This window comes from Pseudonaja textilis, chromosome 9 (genome assembly GCF_049901715.1).
Source record: "Pseudonaja textilis isolate UNSWEBS1 chromosome 9, rPseTex1.2, whole genome shotgun sequence".
Lineage (NCBI taxonomy): Eukaryota > Metazoa > Chordata > Lepidosauria > Squamata > Elapidae > Pseudonaja > Pseudonaja textilis.
The window spans coordinates 2,750,736-2,766,872 of record NC_141998.1 but is presented as its reverse complement, the minus strand read 5'-3'; the positions used below and the strand labels follow the sequence as shown (position 1 = coordinate 2,766,872).

The following is a 16,137-nucleotide window of genomic DNA, read 5'->3' as shown; positions in this document are numbered from 1 at the left end:
CAAGCACGTCTGCTAATTTAATTTGAGCTTCTTCGCTGAACCCGAGGTGACAGCCAAGCGTATCGAGTGATTCCTTGAAGTTAAAACAGCAAAGGGCCAGACAGTTCTCAATGTATTAAAAGCCCCTCCGTCCAACACTTCATCTTGTAAAATGATGATTAAAATTGTGTTAACAAAGGGACAGAATAAAAGATCACGTGAAGTTGTAGGGCTGCTTTACAAAGCCTTAGTAAGACCACGTGCTTGGAATATGGCATCCAGTTCTGGTCACAATATTAAAAAAAAAAAAGATATCGAGACCAGAAGTGGTAATTCAGCCGGTTCTGGAGAACCGCTAGCAGAAATGTTGAGTGGTTCGGAGAACCGGCCAATCCCACCTCTGACTGGCCCCGCCAACCCCATCTATTCCCTGCCTCCCATCAACTCCCAGCTGATCGGCTGGGTCTCCTTTGGTTGCCCTGCACAGGAGAACGGAGCTGGAAAGCAGGTTAGCGCGGTGGGGAGGGAATGAGGATTTTGCAGTATCCTTCCTCTGCCACGCCCACCAAGCCACGCCCGCAGAACCGGTAGTAAAAAAAGTTTTGAATCCCACCACTGATTGAGACTCTGTAAAGAGCGCAGAGAAGGGCAAAAAATATGATTATTAGAGGCCTGGAGGCTAAAACATACGAGGAACACGGTTGCAGGAATTGAGTATGTCTACTTTAGTTTAATTTCCTTTATTGTCATTGCACCTTGAACAATTAAACACCATCTTCAGTGTACATAATGGCTATGAAAATAAACACAAACACATGTCCTTCACATTCTATACAATTGGATTGAAAACCCTCAATATTGCATTCATATTGCACTATTATACAGTAGAATTCAACAGAGTTCCTGCCCTGGGATAGAAGCTATTTTTTTTTTCAGACTATTTGTCCTTGTTTTTATTATCCTGTACCGTCTGCCCGATGATAATAGTTTAAAAAAAAAAGGGTGCCTAGGATGAGATGGATCTTTAAGGATGTTTTGAATTTTCTTAAGGCAGCGGGTAATGAAAAGAAGGACTAAGGGAGATTTGAAGGCGGTGCTTCAATATTTAAGGGGCTCCTACCAAGATGAGGGAAAGGATCAAACTATTTTTCCAAAGCACCAGAAGGCAAGACAAGAAACAATGGTTGGAAACTAACCAACATAAGGAGGAATGTTCTAACAGTGAGAGCAAATAGCCAATGGAATAGCTTGTCTTCAGAAGTTGTGCGTCTTCCATCACCGGAGGCAACCATTTGTTTCCAATGGTATAGCGTCTTCTACTTGAGAAGATGACTTTGAGGTCCCTTCCAACTGTGTTATTCTATGTCCTAATGTCATGTAGATTATTAATACAGGAGGTGAGATGAAACCAGTTGAATGTAGTTGAACATTGCATCTCTCATCCAGTTCTGAACAAGTCAACCTCCAAGATCACCACGATCCCAGTCTATATCGTTGCCAGAAGTCTGATAGACATGAATCTACATCAGCCATACAGGTAGTCCTTGACTTAGGACCACAGTTGAATCTAAAATTTCCATCGCTTAGACAAGACAGTTGCTAAGTGAATTTTGCCCTGTTTTACAACCTTCCTTGCCAGAGTTGTTAAGTGAATCACTGCAGATATTAGTACGGTGCGTCCCTTACTATTCCCTGCTGAGCTACTCAGCCAGGCCCTGTCTTGGTTATCTTCCAAGCTCAAACCAAGTAGGCTAGATGTTGCTGCCATGAACTTAAATCTTCTTTTGGCATGGATTCTTCAAAGTTGCACAGGAAACAGCCTTTAAAAAAAAAAAAAAATCTGTTTTGGTGCCCACAATTTTCTTCACTTCGTATCTGTAGCTTCCAAATATCCTTTAACGTTCTGTTTTGGTATTTTTTTTTGCTCCCAGTATCTTATGGTCACCTTTATTCCTAGCTCTTTTACCCCACTTTTTAATTTAATAGGTCTGGTTCCTTAGCCAATCAACCTTCTAATTCACCCAACAACAGTAGGCATAAGCGCATCATTGTGCCTACCGCCCCTGTCCTATTGTCCTCAATTATCAGTAACAATTTCATGTATTTATGTTTATTCTTATTTCTATTATATTGTAAATGTTTGACAAATAAAATAAATAAAATAAGTGCTGAGAAATTCTCTGATCCTCTTTTTCTTCCGTTTTCAATCTTCTTCCCTATTATTGGTTTCCTTCTTTGGGTATTTCATTTTCTTTGGCTCAGCACTGTTCTTATTGTCCTTCTCTATTTTATCCCCTACGCTGTTGTTCTTTCCGGCTGATCATTAACCTGAGCTGTCAGTCCCAGCCACAAATCTTGCTTTCTTTCCATTTCTCTGGAAGCACAACCTGCATTGCATTCATTTTCTGGCCAGTTAAAATAGCTGCTGGATGATCCGTGCTAGGAACTTAAGATTAAAACCGGAAGAGGCGCCTCCTTAGTCTACTTCTGCTACGGGCCCAAGGCCAGATTCTTAGTTCTACCTGGAAAGTGAACTCAAAAGAAAACAAAATACAATCTCTACAATTCTCTAGCAGCTTTCCAGGGAAAGAACATTCCCCGCCACTGTCCCAAAGGTGTTTTTCCAGGAAGCAACTGGACTTTTTGTTTTTTTCTTTTGAAGATGTTTTGCTTCTCATCCAATAAGCTTCTTCAGCTCTGACTGGAAATGGAAGGCTTGATATTCAAGGAGTCATTTGCATCCTTTTAGAGGGTCATTGAGGCCACTTGGAAGTTTATCGGTTGAGGACACCTGAGTGATGCTCCTGGTTCTATAGCCTACAATTTTTTTTTCCTCTGGAAATTCCCACTCCGACACCATTCCAAGGGTATTGATCCCAAACTGTACGGCTAAAAGTTTGTACAGATTCTCCATCCTCCAAGCCTTGGTTGTTCCAAAGGTGCATTTTTTTTTCAGGAGACAGCTGGAGTTTCTGTTTTTTTTTTCTTTTCTTTTCTTTTGAAGATGTTTCGCCTCTCATCCAAGAAGCTTCTTCAGCTCTGACTGGAGGGTGAGGAATGAAAGGATTGATATTCTTTGCTAATGACCTCTAATTATATTTGTCCCCCAATGACCAGAGCTGTCTGCAAGGAGTATAAATCCTTCCCTTCCTCACCATCCAGTCAGAGCCGAAGAAGCTTCTTGGATGAGAAGCGAAATGTCTTCAAAAACAAAAAGAAAGAAGAAGCAAGTCCGGTTACCTCCTGAAAAAAGGCACCTTGGGGACAATCGTGACCTGGATGACTGAGAATCTCCACAGACTTTTAGCTATACAATTTGGGATGAGCACCCTTGGAATGGTATGGGAGGAGGAATGGATTTCCAGAGGGAAATTTGCAGACTACAGCAACATTTGCACTACTCAGGTGACCTTGAGGACACAGGTGCTTCAATGACCCTTTCAAAGGATGCAAATGACCAGAGCTGTCTGCAAGGAATATCAATCCTTCCATTCCTCTCCATCCAGTCAGAGCTGAAGAAGCTTCTTGGATGAGAAGCAAAACATCTTCAAAGAACAACCAGAAAGTCCAGTTGCCTCCTGAAAAAGCACCTTTGGGACAACCACGACCTGGAGGACTGACTTTTAGCTATACAATTTGGGATGAACGCCCTTGGAACAGTGTGGGAGAAGGAATGGATTCCCAGAGGAAAAAATTGCAGACTACAGGAACCATTTGCACTACTCAGGTGACCCCGAGGGCACAGAGAAACCTCCAAGCGGCCTCAACAACCCTCTAAAAGGATGCAAATGACCAGCTGTCTGCGAGGAATATAAACCTTTCCATTCCCCCACCGTCCAGTCAGAGCTGAAGAAGCTTCTTGGAGGAGAAGCGAAACGTCTTCAAAAGAAAAAAATAAGAAATGTCCAGTTGCCACCTGAAAAAAAAAGAAAGAAAAAGGAAAGCAACCATGGGGACAACCAGGACCTGGAGGACTGGAGAACCGCTACAGGCTTTTTAGCCATTCCCCACCGTCTCTTTGGGGCCCGTCTCTCTGCCCTTTTGCAAAAAGGGAAGGTCGGGGGCAGCAGCCCTTGGAGCAAGGCAAAGGCTGCAGACACAAGCACCGGTTCCTCGCTATGCCTTTTCAGGCTGGGGGAGGGCAGGGGGGCGCTTGAACTCGGCTCCAGAGGAGGCTGCACAGTTCGTGCCTCGGAGCAGGAACCACGTCCCGCCACGGCTGGAAGATTTCAAGGCGGGGAATTAAAGATCCGCGCACGCTCCTCTCCCTTTTGCAGCCCGGACCTCGCAACCGTTCCCACCCCGCGACCCACCCCGGCGGCCCTTTGGCTTCCAAGCGGCGCCCCCCACCCCACCCCACTCCGCTGCACCGCTTCCCCATCCCTACAGCCCGAGGAGGGGGGTGTGGGAAGCCTCTGCACCACGTCGGGAAGGCGTGCACACGTGTCCCGCTCCCAGGGGCGCGGGAAGAAGCCCGTGCAAGCAACGCTTCTCCCCGCTTTTTTGCAGAGGCAGACGCTCCCGGCTCCCAGTTTGCAAGGGCGGGGATGGGGTGGGGGTGGGGGGCAGGTTCGTCCCTTTATAGGAAAGGAGCGGTGTATGGGGGGGTGGAAACACGTCTCCCTTCGCCCCTCCAACCACCCTCCCAGCGGGGGTTGGGAACCATGGGAGATGTCGTCCTCCCAGACCCAGCGGAGGAAAGGAAGCGGCGCTCCAACGCCTCGGAAAGGGGACTGTGATGCGGGGGGGGAGAGACGCTGCGCGCGCACCGCGAGGGCCAGGCGGCGCGCGAGGATGCGCGCGCATGCGAGGGCGAGACGGCGCGCGCGCGACAGAAAAGAGAGAGAGAGAGAGAGAGAGTTAAAGTTGGGGTGGGGGAGAAGCGTCAGCGCGGCCTCGCCCTTGTCGCAGCGAAGCGGAAGAAGGGAGCGGGCGGAAGACGTCACCGCTACGGCGGGCGGCCTGTCTCTCTCTCTCTCTCTCTCTCTCTCTTTTCCTCTCTCCCCCGTCCTGCAAGGGAAGGGAAGAGAAGAGGGCGGAGCTTTTTAAGTTCTGTTGAGGGGTGGGTGGGACCTAGGCTTCCGGCGGCGGGTGGTCCTTAAGCGCGCGAGCGCGCGGCGAGGCCCGCGCGCAAGCCAGGTGACTGCCGGAAATCGGGCGGCCGCGGCTTGAGGCGGGGCAGAGCGCCAGGGCCAGGCCGGGGCGGCGCGCGCTCTCCCCTCCTTTCCCCCCCCTCCCGCTCCCTCTCCTCTCCCTCGGGGCGCGCGTGCGTGCCTTGGCGTGGACGCGTGCGCCTGAGCGACTGAGGGGGAGAGAGAGAGAGAGAGAGAGAGGGCAAGCGAGCGAGCGCGAGAGAGAGAGAGAGGCTGAGGAGGGAAGCGAGGCGGACGGGCGGACGGACGGGCGGAGGAGGAGGAGGAAGAGGAGGAGGAAGGCAGACCGGGCTGGGCCTGACGGCGGCAGAAGGAGCCGGAGGAGGACTCGAAGGAGGACTCGGGCGGAGAAGATGGCGGACGGGGACAGCGGAAGCGAGCGAGGCGGCAGCGGCAGCGGCAGCGGGGAGGCGGCGGCGGTGGCGGAGGAGGAGGCGGTGGCGGTGGCGGCGGCGGCTTCCAGGGCCACCGTGGAGGCGGCGGCGGCGGCGGCGGGCCCGGCCCCGGCCCGGAGCAGGAGACGCAGGAGCTGGCCTCGAAGCGCCTGGACATCCAGAACAAGCGCTTCTACCTGGACGTCAAGCAGAACGCCAAGGGCCGCTTCCTGAAGATCGCCGAGGTGGGCGCGGGGGGCTCCAAGAGCCGCCTCACCCTCTCCATGGCCGTGGCCGCCGAGTTCCGAGACTACCTGGGCGACTTCATCGAGCACTACGCGCAGCTGGGACCCAGCAGCCCCGAGCAGCTGGCCCAGGCCTCCCCGGGAGGCGAGGACGGCGGCGGCGGCGGGGTCGGCGGGCCCCGGCGGGCCCTCAAGAGCGAGTTCCTGGTGCGCGAGAACCGCAAATACTACCTGGACCTCAAGGAGAACCAGCGGGGCCGCTTCCTCCGCATCCGCCAGACCATCAACCGCGGGCCCGGCGGAGGAGGAGGCGGCGGCGGCGGCGGCGGGGCCGGCTTCCCCGGCGGGCCTCCGGGCCTCCAGAGCGGCCAGACCATCGCCCTGCCGGCCCAGGGCCTCATCGAGTTCCGCGACGCGCTGGCCAAGCTGATCGACGACTACGGCGCCGACGAGGACGAGCTGGGCGGCGGCGGCGGCGGCGGCGGAGGGCCCGGCGGAGGTCCCGGAGGCGGCGGCGGGGAGGCTTGTACGGGAGCTGCCCGAAGGCACCTCCATCACGGTGGACTCCAAGCGCTTCTTCTTCGACGTGGGCTGCAACAAGTACGGCGTCTTCCTGCGCGTCAGCGAGGTGAAGCCTTCCTACCGCAACGCCATCACGGTGCCCTACAAAGCCTGGGCCAAGTTCGGCGGCGCCTTCTGCCGCTACGCCGACGAGATGCGCGACATCCAGGAGCGGCAGCGGGACAAGCTCTACGACCGGCGCGCGGGGCCGGCCGGGCCGGGCAGCGGCAGCGGCGCAGGGGACGACTCCGACGGGGATGATGTGGACGACGACTGAGCCTCTCCTCCTTCCTCTCTTCCTCTTCCTCCTCCTCCTCCTCCTCTCTAAACGATAACAACACCCACCCACTCACCCACCCAATTTCCCTCCCCAGCAGCCGCCGAGGGGTGGGGGTGGTTTCCCATGGGGAGAAGGAGCGGATGGAAATGGGGCGCAACCCGATCCTACTCTTTCCTTCTCCCCGAGGGGGAGAGAGAGGGGGAAAGCCCTGCCTGCCCGGCCTCCACCCACCCACCCACCCACCGCTTTCTGGAGCAGCCCCCCTCCCGAATTGGCCTCCTTTTCCCAGGGCTCCCCCTCCCTCCAGGATGCAGCATCTGTCCCTGAGTTGCCCCGGCTTTAATCTCTCCCCCCCTCCCAACCCAGAGAGAGAGAGAGAGAGAGAGGGGTGGGGGGGAATCCCCACGACCTCAGTTAACCTCCCTCCTGGCCTGCAGAGTGGCGAAAAGGAGGTTCCTTTCCACCCCTGAAAACTGGGATCCGCTCCACCAAGGGATCTGCTCTGGCTTCCCAAGGCTTCTCATCTGCCCCAACAGCTGAAATGTGTGGCGTCGTCTTCTTTTTCCCCCCCACTTCCCTCCCCCTCACCCACCCATCCTTCCCCCTCCTTCCCTCCCTCCCTTCCTTTCATTTCTTTCTTTCTTAATTTATTGGAGGGGGTTGAAATGGGGAGAGAATTTCATCTGATCTCCTTCTCCCTTTCTCCTCGGGTGCCCTCCCCTCTCCTGCATTTTGAGATCTCGTGTTCCTCTTCCTCCTCCTCCTCCTCTTCCTCCTCCGCTCTCGAAACCAGCATTCTGGAGACTGCATGGCCACCGAGCACAGTTTGGAAAAAGGAAGACGATGAAGCTGGCACAGCTATCCAAATCCAGCAGCCTAACCGGGCAAGTTGTTTTTTTTAAAAACAAAACACAAAAAAAACCAAGGATGGTGATCGTAGCCCAAATGTGAAAGGGGAAAGTTGAAATGGGCCTGGGGGGAGGGGGAGAGGCAGGAAAGATGGGAGAAGCAACCCTGAGAATGATGGGTTGGAGAGAGGACGGAGCCTATATCTGGACCGACGTCCACTGTTCTTCTCCTTCTCCTACATTTTTATCCGTAAAGCTACAGGTGCCTGAACTGGAACGGATACGAAATTATTCTAAAGTTGGCAGGTTCTAAAGATCGTAATGAGGTTTTTTCCCCCCACCTACCCATCCTCAGGGGGTGGGTTTGGGGATATGCAAACAGGCAGGTTCAAAAGAGAAAGAAAGAAAGAAAAAAAAAAGGCATAAAGCACAAGGAATGCAGAGTGGACTAGTTGCTGGTCACTAAAGTTCTTCCCCTTCTCTCTAAATAAGGTGAAAGAGCAAAATGGCTTTAGGCTTTAGTAGGAAGTAAAAATTGGAGCTGCCTTTCTCTGGGCTTTAAAAGAAAAAAAAAAACAAGATGATCTAAGGTGGAGTCTGTTCGGCAACTCGCGGGGTTTGAAACACACACACACACACAAAAAAAGCATTAAAATCGTAATCTGGTAAAAGGAAAAAAAAAAACGTGAGGCTTCAAGTCTAAAACAAAAAAAAAAGAATAAATGAGAGGGACACTGAAAGCTGCTTTCGCCATGCAAATAAGCGGACATGCTCTTTGAAAATAGACACCAAGAACCTCAGGTCCAGAAGTCCAGCATCTGTTGTTGTTTTAACAAGATTTTTTTTAACAACCAGAAGAGAACACAATCCATTTCCTCAGTACCTCACGTTATGTTAACACCAATGGATTGTTCAGAGCACCATCTGCCCTATGGGAGGTTCTTCATCATCATCCATCACACACACACACACACACACACACACACACACACACAAAAGGAGCAGAATCAAGCCAAGTTCTGTGACTATGAACACGAGCAGCATTTTACCACCTTCAAATTTTACTATATAGACTGGCTACTGCCTATTTGTCCAGTTGTCTTTCCCAAGCAGAGTTGTGTCTCCCCACCCAAAGAATTGCTCATCTATATTTTAAATGGATTCTTACCTAAAATGATATTTTTTTAAACAAATGAAGTCAGTCCTATTCCCTCTAAAAAGTGTTTTTAGCTGCAACGTTATATACTAGCAACTTTGAATTGAATGGAAATTGCATACTGTTCATTACAAAGTTTCGGGTATTGTTTGTGTGACATCTTAAAAGAGTGCATGCCTGTCGTTTATTTGAGCTGCCTTTTTAATTTATTGCATACCCTTATTTACCTTATTTTGGTATTGCTCTTCTCTATACTGTCTTTGTTTTGTATTTATTAGAAAGCAAAGAGGCATATAAAAGTCATTTTCCTCACTCAGTTGTTGCTGTGGTAGGGAAATTGGCTGGAATTTTTCTAAAAAACAAAAAATTGGGTTTTGCTACAGTTATAAAGCTCAGCAAATGTCAGATTAGTTCATCATAAACATGATTGTTTATTTTAAAAGCTGTTTCTTTATTCCATGTGTTCATGGTAGATCTTATATCCTTGGGGGAAAAAGAAACACCCTTTCCATTTTTCTCCGTTGCAAAGAACTTGTTTCCTGAATTGTAATGGGAGCAATAGTATTTCTTGATGTTTTAATTACATCCATATACTTGTACTGTATTTTGTACTCTCCGAGGCAGCTGTTTTCAATAATGTCCTGCTGTATTTACCTATGTATTTTTGTTTTGTTTTGTTCTATTGTATTCAGTTCTTTGCTGCGGAGAACAATATTCACCCCCACCCTAAAATTGTCAGCGTACAAGGATCGCAGCCTGGCCAGGACTGCAGAGAACTCTGCTTTTAACTAATGAGACTTTAAAAGGCAGCAATGAAAATGGAGGCCGCGGATGCTTAATATCTATTGCTGTAACTCTTCATTCAATTTAAAACAGTGTATAATACTTGTATAGACCAACATTTTTGTTGCGTTAGTGGTAATCCGTTTCCCACCCTTCTTTTTTGGTTTGGTTTTGTTTCGTTGCTCAGCTGCCATGAGCCAGTTTTTGCAAAGATGCAGTACCTCTTCTTTTCAAGGAGAACCTTTGGGGGACATGGGGTGGGTGGGGGTGGGAGGGGGTTGGGCTGAATTGTTGTAGTAACTAGCCTTACCTTTCTACTACATGGTAGTGTAGTGGCAGGATTTTGACTGGTCCCTGGCCAGTGGCTATGGAAGCTATAATTAGCTGCCCAAAAAGTATGTGGAAGCAGACAGAAGCATATCAGTTGTTTCGCAAGGAGCATTGCCATTTATGGTGTTGCCTTTGGCAACCAGGGAGAGGCTTCTGTGGTCACTGCAGACCAGCTAAACCGATACTGAGTCTCTACCAAGGGATCCGTGACCCTTCAAGGTGTGGAGTTAGGGGTGACAGTGCAAGATGTCAGTAGGGACACTGAGGTGTTGGGCCTGCTTGTGCTCGTGTATAACTTACAGGCGTTTTTCACTATCCCCACAGATACTGAGGCTATCGTGCTATGTTAGGTTAATGCCCAAGATTCATTCTAGGGAGAAAATCAATTCTGGTGCCACAAGCCTTGCTTAGATGCAGCGTAGGGGAAGCCATTCCTTCTGCTTGTTGGAGAACAGGGAAAGAGTTGCCTGAAATCTATATATCTATATGTATATATATATATCTTACCTTTCCCCTTGTAGAGCTTAAAATGTCTGGGCTTAAACCCCAGTGGATGCTGCAGATACTTCTCAGATGAATTTGGGAGCATGACTTGTTCGTGCTGGAGAGGGCGCCTCCATTGCTTACAGCTAAGCGTTAATGAAATCTCTGCCTTCCCAGCCGCAACAGATCATATCTGAACGTATGCATCCCTGCTCTCTACGTCTGGTAGTTCGCCTCAGCGACCGGTTTCTTGCAGATTGCAGGCGGGCAGCTTGGCGTCCCGTTACGGATAAGCTTTACGGTTCACGCGAGGCTGTGTTCGACCACGTTGGGGGGGTGGGGAAACCCCCCATTACCCTGGAGAGTCAGTCCCAACGCGCGTGAACTTTTAGTATCCCTGTTATACTCCTGTGCTTCAATGTCCATTTGAGTAACGAAAAAGCTTCTCTTATTCTCGGTGCTGCTGCAGTTTTAACTCATAGCCTTGGTCTCTTTTCTGCAGCGATGTTTGTGGACTGTGTGATGGTGCATTTGACAAGCTTGCCACATCCCGCACAACCTCACGGTGGAAAAAACAAGCTCGGTCCCAGCGAACTTTGGGAAACGTGAGGTGTGTTGATATGAGGCGACTTGTGGGACTGCACTGTCATCTTTTTACGTGTAGATTTTGTAGAGGGGGTGGTGGAATTGGGTAGCCTCTGTATCTGGCATTTCTTAGGCGTTGCCCTTAGAGTGGTGCATCTGCTGTACAAACAAAATGTAAATCTTGTATAGCACCCCAAAAAAAAAAATTGTAAATAGGCGAGACATACAGGTATAAATGCCCGTAGCTTTAGCTCACATCTAGTTATGGGCCACGTCCTATTTCCCTAGCTATCTGCTTCAGAGTGATTACAGGCCCTAACGGAGGAGGCTGAGTCTTCTGTTCTCGTTCTGTTGTTTTTTTCCCTCAAAGAGAAAAGCAATTCCCGTTATTTACCCTGGAATCCTCTTTGCACAAAAATCACAGATTTATTTTTTTTAAGTAAAGATTTTAGCTTCTGCTTTAATGTCTCTAAAACTACGACGTTTAAACGATCCTGTCCTTGTACTTTTCAGGATAATGGGCGCAAGAGGCAGGTTTCAATAAACCCCTCATATTGAGTGGTCCCTTTGTTTGACGGCACACTTCAGGTATTGGAATAGCTGAAGGTGGTTTTTGATTTACTCCCGTCATTTAAAAAAATAAAATAAAAATAAAAGTGTAATATATTTGACTATACAAGACAACTGAAAAGTGACTTAACTCAGGCTACTTTTCTTGTGTAAGGGTGGCAGTTTTGTGATTTTGGTAGAAAATGGTTCATTGCATCAACGTGCTTGGACATCTCAAAAGTTTTAATAGAAAGATGATGGTACTTGATCTGATGCACAATTTAATCTCTCAGCAGATATTCGCTTTTTTTTTGTTTCTTTTTAAAACACAAAAACAAAATGTGGCCTTGATTCTTGAAAGGAGGAAAGAGAAACTTGCTTTCCATATATGTAAGTGGCACTTTTTTTAGGCTTCAAATTCTGCAAATTCTTTGTAGACATGATATTGATAGGCTTCTTCCTTTTATAAGCAAGTGAAATGGTCAATGTATGGAAATGGGTTTGCTATGAATTTACTTCTATAAAGGAACAGGAACGCCTGAGGCTAAATATCTAAAACCTAAAGGATCAATATGCTCTCTTTAAATAGCAGTAATCACAATTATTTCTGAAGAAAGGCAGTGTAGAATATTTTAGTTTCACCGAGCACAATCCTGCTGGCGTAGCAGCTACAATACAGACTCAATGGGTTTATGTCAGATGCCTTGTAATTTTTGTAGCATATCTGGAGATGATTTTGATAGGAATGCTTCCAGCTATCTCGTGCCCTTCTCAAAAATTAAAAAAAAACAACAACCAAAATGGTAGAAGGCAGAGCAATCAGGTTTGCTGTGCAGTGATAACCCTGCGCATGGATGTTCCCAAGTCAGTACAAAATGCCAAGCAGTGACAGGTATATTTCTGGATTCTTTGTTCACTCCAATGAACAACCCATGGTGTAAAAGCATCGTTTTCGTGCTCGCTTGTTCCCTTGGCCTGAAATATAATCTCTGGGAGTCTGACTCCAGGTGTGCGAGAGGTTTTCTGAAGTCTTGTCCTCCTTGTTCGGTATTGGTGCTTTTGTGATAGTTTAGTGTCAGCAAAAATTGCGGTAGTTAGATGTTGTGCTTGAGCATTCACTGAATCGTTTTTGATTGAGGAAATTTTTCTTCTTCAATTTGCATAGATTTAATAGATTATGACTATAAGGCGACAGAAAAGTCTGGTTGAAGTGAAATAATTCGCATTCCCCCCCCCCCTTTTGCAGATTCCAAGAAACCTCACAGCTTTTGCACTTTGTAGCTTTTATAGCCATTAGTGATTAAACACATACAAACACACACACACACACACACACACACACACACACACCAAGATTATGCTTTGTTTTGTTTTGGAGATAATATGACGTTCAGGAGAGGGACGTAGCAAAATCCAATAGCTGTCTCCTGCAGGATTAAAAGAAATCTTAATATCTGAAGCAAACATTCAAACATCAGGATGTAACCATGGATGGATTACTACCTCTTGTACCTGTGAAATCATGGTTCTCTGCAATGGTGCTAGACTAATTTCACCTTAAATATACTTACATTGCTTCTCTGTTGTAATGTGCAGCACGGTTATTGTTCTCGTTGTGAAACTCCCTGTTCTGGTCTAGACATTAAAACAACTATCATGTATGGTTGTGAAAAAGAGAACAGTAACCGAATGGAGATGCTTTTGATTAGCTTGAGCTGAACTGGGTTTTTCAGAGAGCAGCCTGTCCTCCCTATTTTCCTGACAAGCCACTTCTCAAAGGAGCAGGTTTTCAAAATCAAGTTTGTAGCACAGTTCTAGGTTGTCAAGAGAAAGAGCCTAAAATTATGCTCAGCATCTACAATTCCACTGAAACCAGTGAAAGATTTCTAGCCTCTGATTTTCAGCATAAATTCTATGATTGTGCAATTTAAACCCATCTCTGTTTATTCATTGGTGTCTAATTTGACACTAATGCAAATGAAATGATAGACACTCCATAGGAGTAGAATTCTGGCCAATGGGGTTGCTCCCAATGGCTTATCTTTCACACACAAAAATTATTGGAGGTTTTCTATTGAGAAGCATTAGTCTGCCAACATGTTTACTTAAATAAGGAATATTGACGAATTTACACAGGAGTGAAAGTATTCTTTTGCTACTCTCTTTTGCTGCAAACAAATTTAAAATTTGACCAGGAGATACAGTGCTCACAGTTCCAATATCTACTAACAAATGCCAACAAAATTTTATCTCTGAATTTTGGCGTAAGGAAGGTTTAGTGTGCTTTGTCAAAGCCATTTGTAATATGCTGCTATGTAGCCTTAATATTGTAATGTATTGTGTGTGTATATATATGTACATATACACTTAAATACAAAGTAAGTAACCTACAGCGTAGAAGCAGAAGGTTGTGGTTTGTTGAAGCTGGCCCCTGCTTTGCGTAGCCAAGATAGATTGTTTTTAAAACTTGCAGAAAGAAAATAATTTAAAACAGCAGTCACCGCTCATCGTTTTAACTTAGGCAAATGTCCAAGCCCCAAAATTTAATTTCTTGCCCTGGTTTTTTGTTGTTGTTGTTTTTGTGCTGAAAGGCCTTCTTCTGCTGAGAAAATTCTCACATTTGAATTTAAGTGGGATTTATAAGCAGTTAAGGTTTTTCATGATTTCATCCCCCCTCATGAAAATTATCGCCCATGATGTTTCAATTGAGGATGCTATGGTAGGTGTGTTCCTGAGTGAGCTGGCTTGTGCAGAATCCCTGGATAGTTGAACCTGGCCACTTTTTGTAGGAGAAGGGGTGGCAGAACTTCGGAAGACACCCACCTATTAATTAACTTTTTCCCCCTTCGGCACGTTGGCCTTGCGTATATATATCGAATAGCCCCTCTTCTTCTGGTACCTGGGTGGTGTGTTGTTGCTGAAAGTAGAGGCTCATTGCGGCTAGTTTCTGGAAAGGTTAGCAGAAGGATGATCTTTTAACGCTTCTGCAAAAAAAAAAGTCCCCACCCCCCCACCTGATCATCTATAGATCCAGGGCTTCTCGGAGTTGTAACAAGGGTGCCAGACAAAGCTAAGAGCTCATCACCTCTCCGTGACAAGGCTTTTGCGGTGCCACTGGTTCTCCCACTGATGCCCAAGCTAGGAGAAACCTACTTGGAATATAAGTTCTCCAAAGTTGGGACATGAACAGAACTCCAATGAGCTTTGAGCAAGCGGCTGTTCTTGTGGTAAGGAATTTATTCTTGCTAATGTTACGTTGCCAGGCCTTGAAGTGGCTGGCAGTCTTCCATGTTCTCCCAAAACCACTGGAACAAACGCTTTCGTTCCGATTTTGGAAACCCTGCTTCTTCTTTTTTTGCAACTAAGTTGAACAAACATTTGCACAATGGGAAGATTTGCACAAACATGTTCTGCGTTGGAACGATGCAAAGTCCCCCCGGAGGAAGAGACTAATAATCAACTCGGTCCCCCCGTAGTAGTTAAATCAATTGCTAAGTGTTCTGCCAGTGGGTTTCTCAAAAGCTAAAGGTCAGGATGATGAAGGAAAATAAAATAAAATAAAACAAATGGTCAAGTTATAGGGAACCAGTATAGACAGGCAGTGGAAATTTGCCGGGCTGAATGTATAATGTCAGAAAGTAAGCAAATAATTTGAGTTTGATGTGGCATTCACCCCAACTTGTGCAAGTGATAATTGATCATATAACAGATGTAATCAGCCAACCCATTTGTAAATATACACATGTTTGTACATTGTATACATAGAAACAGATGTCCGTGTACATGTGTATGTATTTATAAAATCGTTTCTCTGCTAGATGCAAAAGTAGCTCTAATTTTATATTATTATAATATATATATATATATATATATATACATATACACAAAAAGGCTCCCCTCTATAAATATATAAATGCTAGAAATTTGTAGTAACATAGGACTGATTTTCAGGAATATCTGCTGAGAGACCAAAAAGTTCACTTTTAAGTACCTTAATTAAAAAAAAAAAAGTTTATTCCTCTTGTTTATTTTTTTATTAAAATTAAAAATGCACTTTAACTGGCAACCTACATACGCAGATCTAGCTGCACGGTGCAGCTTCAGACTTTAGAAATGTGGTATAAAAAGTGCAGCACCCATTGAAAAGACCGAGGACGATTCCTTTCTCACCTGCCAAGCAGAGCGCTGGAAATGAGTTCAAATCCTCCCGCAGGATCAAGAGCTGCCTGTTGTCTTGCTGCCCATTGGCTGAAGCTTAGGTTCTGATTTCCGGGGCGGGGGGGTTGGGGGGGGCGCGGGGCGGGGGGGGCTAGCAGGACTGCTTTTTAAAGAGGCTGTTGTCTAAATAGGCAGGTCCTGGATGTACCACTAGCTAACGAGCAAAAGAAGAAGAAGAAGAAGAAGAAGCAAAAAGAAGAATTGTCCACGTGACCTGAATAAATTCCTCATGCTAGTTTGAGCACTCCTTAAAATAGCAGGTTTTTGCAAATGGAGTTTTACAGTCTATATTTAAAAATTGTATGTTTGTAACAAATAAAAAGTATGCGGAAAAGTGAATGAACCATCCTTCATTGTCTGCTTGCCTGGTTTTTGTTTTGTAACGCAGTGGGGTGAAGATTTATTTTATTTTTTTCAGGCTGGAGAGGTTGCGCACTTTATAACAGGGGTCTCCAATTTTGGCAACTTTAAGCCTGGGTCCACCAAGCTTAAAAGTTGCCAAGGTTGGAGACCCCTGCTTTATAACGTACAAGGGAATTTCTGTGTGTGTGTGTGTGAGAGAGAGAGAGAGAGAGAGGAGGGGTGGGCTCTGT

General features: G+C 46.7%; 1 protein-coding gene across 1 annotated transcript; it reads left to right on the top strand.

Annotated features, from left to right (window-relative positions):
* Window positions 1–5,292: 5,292 nt before the first annotated feature.
* On the top strand, window positions 5,293–15,892 carry LOC113445891 (transcriptional regulator protein Pur-beta). Its single transcript, XM_087938833.1, is given in 3 exon segments — window positions 5,293–5,537; window positions 5,540–6,273; window positions 6,275–15,892. Coding segments are annotated over 3 exon segments (1,101 nt in total). The 5' UTR covers window positions 5,293–5,485; the 3' UTR covers window positions 6,590–15,892.
* Window positions 15,893–16,137: the final 245 nt, after the last annotated feature.